Below are 2,943 nucleotides of genomic sequence, written 5' to 3'. Positions count from 1 at the left end.
TTATCTGCATAATACCACCCTCGGATGGATTTTGTCGGGGCCTTTGAGTGTAGGATTTTCTAAGGAATTCCCAGCTTCTAATAATACTTCCTGCAATAACAATACAGTGACCATAAATTCTGATCTCGAAAATTTATCTAAACAGGTATAGTGAACCAAGAGCTATAAGGTTATATGGCCATCATAAAAGTAGTTGACTGCAAATAAATACCCCCTTTGTGTGGTTCGCACTAAGCGTACCGGTTGGTAATAAATCATCTTCTAAACATTTCTTGCTCATATTTAACAGGGCCGGCTTTCAAAGCGAGTGGTTATTTCGGAACCCTCAGCGGCTGCAGGTAGTAAAGAAATAGTGGAGTGGTGGATTTTCATATTTAGTGAAAGCCGCCCCTGAACGAAACCACAAGAGCCGGTCGAGCTGCAGTGTTTACGACCCTAAAACCTTTTCTATTGTAAACAACTTAACTTCGACACAATGGGATGATTTTATGATGGCCATATAACCTTATAACTCTTGGTTCACTATAGCAAAATTTTGGGAAACAGAGGATTATCACACTAATAAACCAGTACCCGTCCAGCAAGATATTATTTGTGAATCACATTTCAAGGCAAACACAAAAAGGGACGCCAACGGTCGTTTTTGGGTTTCCCTGCCCATAAAAGACAATTGCATGCAATTAGGGTCTTCCTCCGAAATGGCTCGCAAACGATTTCTCAGTTTAGAAAAGAAACTAAATAAGGATCCAAATTTAAAATGAAAATACGTTGAGTTCATGCGTGAATACGAGGAACTTGGTCACATGGAAAAGGTTCCAAATGATCAATTACATAATCCAAATACATATTACATACCACATCATTCGGTCTTCAAGGGAACAAAAATTCGGGTAGTTTTTGATGGTAGCATGAAGTCCGACAACGGTTTGACCTTAAATCAAAATTTACTTGCGGGTCCAGTTATTCAGCAGGACATTTTCGACATAACACTTAGGTTCAGAACATTTCAATACGTTATCAACGCTGACATTGCTAAAATGTATCGGCAAATTTATTTAAATACACCCGATCGCGATTACCACCGAATATTTTGGCGTGAAAACAGGGAAGATCCCATGCAAGTCTACCGTTTGACAACAGTCACATATGGGACCACCAGTGCCCCATTTTTAGCAATACGATCACTTCAACAATTAGCACACGAAAACCGGGAGTCATTTCCAAATGCAAGTGCCAAAATCATTCGAGATTTTTATGTTGGTGACTTACTATCAGGTGCTGATTCCCTGCCACAAGCCATGGAATTACAATCACAAATTGACAACATTTTACGCTCAGGAGGTTTTCATTTAACAAAATGGGCATTTAATGACATAAATTTAATACCTGAAGTTGATCGCATCTTTACCGACAATTTTAATTTCGACAAGCATGACACAAATAAAACACTAGGTTTATATTGGAATTTTAGTCAAGATACATTAGGGTATAAATTCAATATTAACACCAACACATCTTCTACAAACATAACAAAAAAACACATTTTGTCAACAATCTCAAAGGTGTTTGACCCCTTGGGTCTAATAAGTCCCATTGTAGTAAAGGCAAAATTGCTATTACAACAATGTTGGTCGGCAAATTTAAGCTTGGATCAGAGGGTTGCCCAAAACATTCATGGTGAATGGCTAAATCTCATTCACGATTTAACACATCTGGATAAAATTCGTATCAGTCGCAAAACAATACCTCCAAACGTCACTAATATAGAGTTACATGGATTTTCGGACACTTCCGAAAAGGCTTACGGTGCAGCTATCTATTTACGAACTGTCGGCATTGACGGAAATGTTCAAATTCAATTATTGACCTCAAAATCGCGCGTCGCGCCAATCAAAAGAGTGACAATTCCAAGATTGGAGCTAATGGCGACAGTACTTTTATCCGATTTAACAACTCGCATTTCTCAAATATTAGACATCACTATATCAGCTAAATTCTTTTGGACGGACTCGACCATAGTTTTACATTGGTTGTCTAAACCGGCTACACACTGGCAAATTTTTGTAGGTAATCGAGTAGCGCAAATACAATCTAATTGCAACATTGACCAGTGGCGTCTTGTTAACGGTGTCGATAATCCCGCCGATATAGTTTCACGAGGCATGTCCCCAGAACAATTGTCAAAATGTACTCTACGGTGGCACGGGCCACATTGGTTAACAAAAAACTCAAACAATTGGCCAGGTAAATTTCAACTCGATGTTATGCTACAAGATGTTCCCGAAACACGTAAAAGAGTAACAACAACGATAACAAATAATAATTGATCGTTCACGTTAATTGAATCTTTCTCTAATTACAATAGACTCATTAAGTGTGTAGCGTATTTTTTTCGGTTTATTGAATTCATTACCTCGCCGTCAAAAAATAATTTTAACAAAAGATCATTACATCCACAAGACTTCGATGAGGCGCGCATCAAAATCGTCAGATTTGTTCAAAAACAAGCTTTTAGTAACGAATTTAGCGACTTGAAAGAAGGTGGTGAGGTTAGTAAAAAAAGTAAACTGTTAAGTTTAAGTCCATTTCTAGATCAAAATAACATTATCAGAGTTGGCGGAAGAATAAAAAATTGGTCTAAAGAGTTTAGACAGTACTTCCCTCGCTGTCGGAAACTTGACGACTGCATGCCTATTGTGTTTTTTTTTCTCATTACATTTTTGTAGTGGGAATTTAAAAAAAAATTGTGATGACGTCATCAACATTTTTGCAAGGACACGTATATCAGTTGGGATAGATGTAGTGTAATACTAAGAATAAAATTATTGTATTCCCAAATTTTCTGGAAAATGAATTGGGTCGTTTTGAATATTGATTTCTTATAATCAATAAAATAACGAAACAATTTACTCACATATACGGCGCCGGTGTGTAATATCTAGA

General features: G+C 37.2%; 1 protein-coding gene across 1 annotated transcript; it reads left to right on the top strand.

Annotated features, from left to right (window-relative positions):
* The first annotated feature begins 776 nt into the window (after positions 1-776).
* On the top strand, positions 777-2,628 carry LOC135119446 (uncharacterized). The gene is made up of 4 exons (XM_064043861.1): positions 777-1,452; positions 1,600-2,244; positions 2,461-2,549; positions 2,593-2,628. Exons 1-4 carry the CDS (start codon positions 777-779, stop codon positions 2,626-2,628), a joined length of 1,446 nt encoding a protein of 481 aa, XP_063899931.1.
* Positions 2,629-2,943: the final 315 nt, after the last annotated feature.

The sequence above is a fragment of the Zophobas morio genome, unplaced genomic scaffold (assembly GCF_036711695.1).
Source record: "Zophobas morio isolate AGI-343-1 ecotype UQ-CSIRO unplaced genomic scaffold, CSIRO_AGI_Zmor_V1 ptg000264l, whole genome shotgun sequence".
NCBI lineage: Eukaryota > Metazoa > Arthropoda > Insecta > Coleoptera > Tenebrionidae > Zophobas > Zophobas morio.
This window is presented reverse-complemented; position numbering and strand designations above follow the sequence as displayed.

Bases quoted from the DNA above. Each gene is read 5' to 3' on its own strand.
- LOC135119446 (XM_064043861.1), top strand. From the start codon at position 777: ATGCGTGAATACGAGGAACTTGGTCACATGGAAAAGGTTCCAAATGAT. The intron at 2,245-2,460 runs GTAAATTTCAAC...TACATCCACAAG, and splicing joins AAACTCAAACAATTGGCCAG to ACTTCGATGAGGCGCGCATC. The intron at 2,550-2,592 runs GTTAGTAAAAAA...GTCCATTTCTAG, and splicing joins ACTTGAAAGAAGGTGGTGAG to ATCAAAATAACATTATCAGA.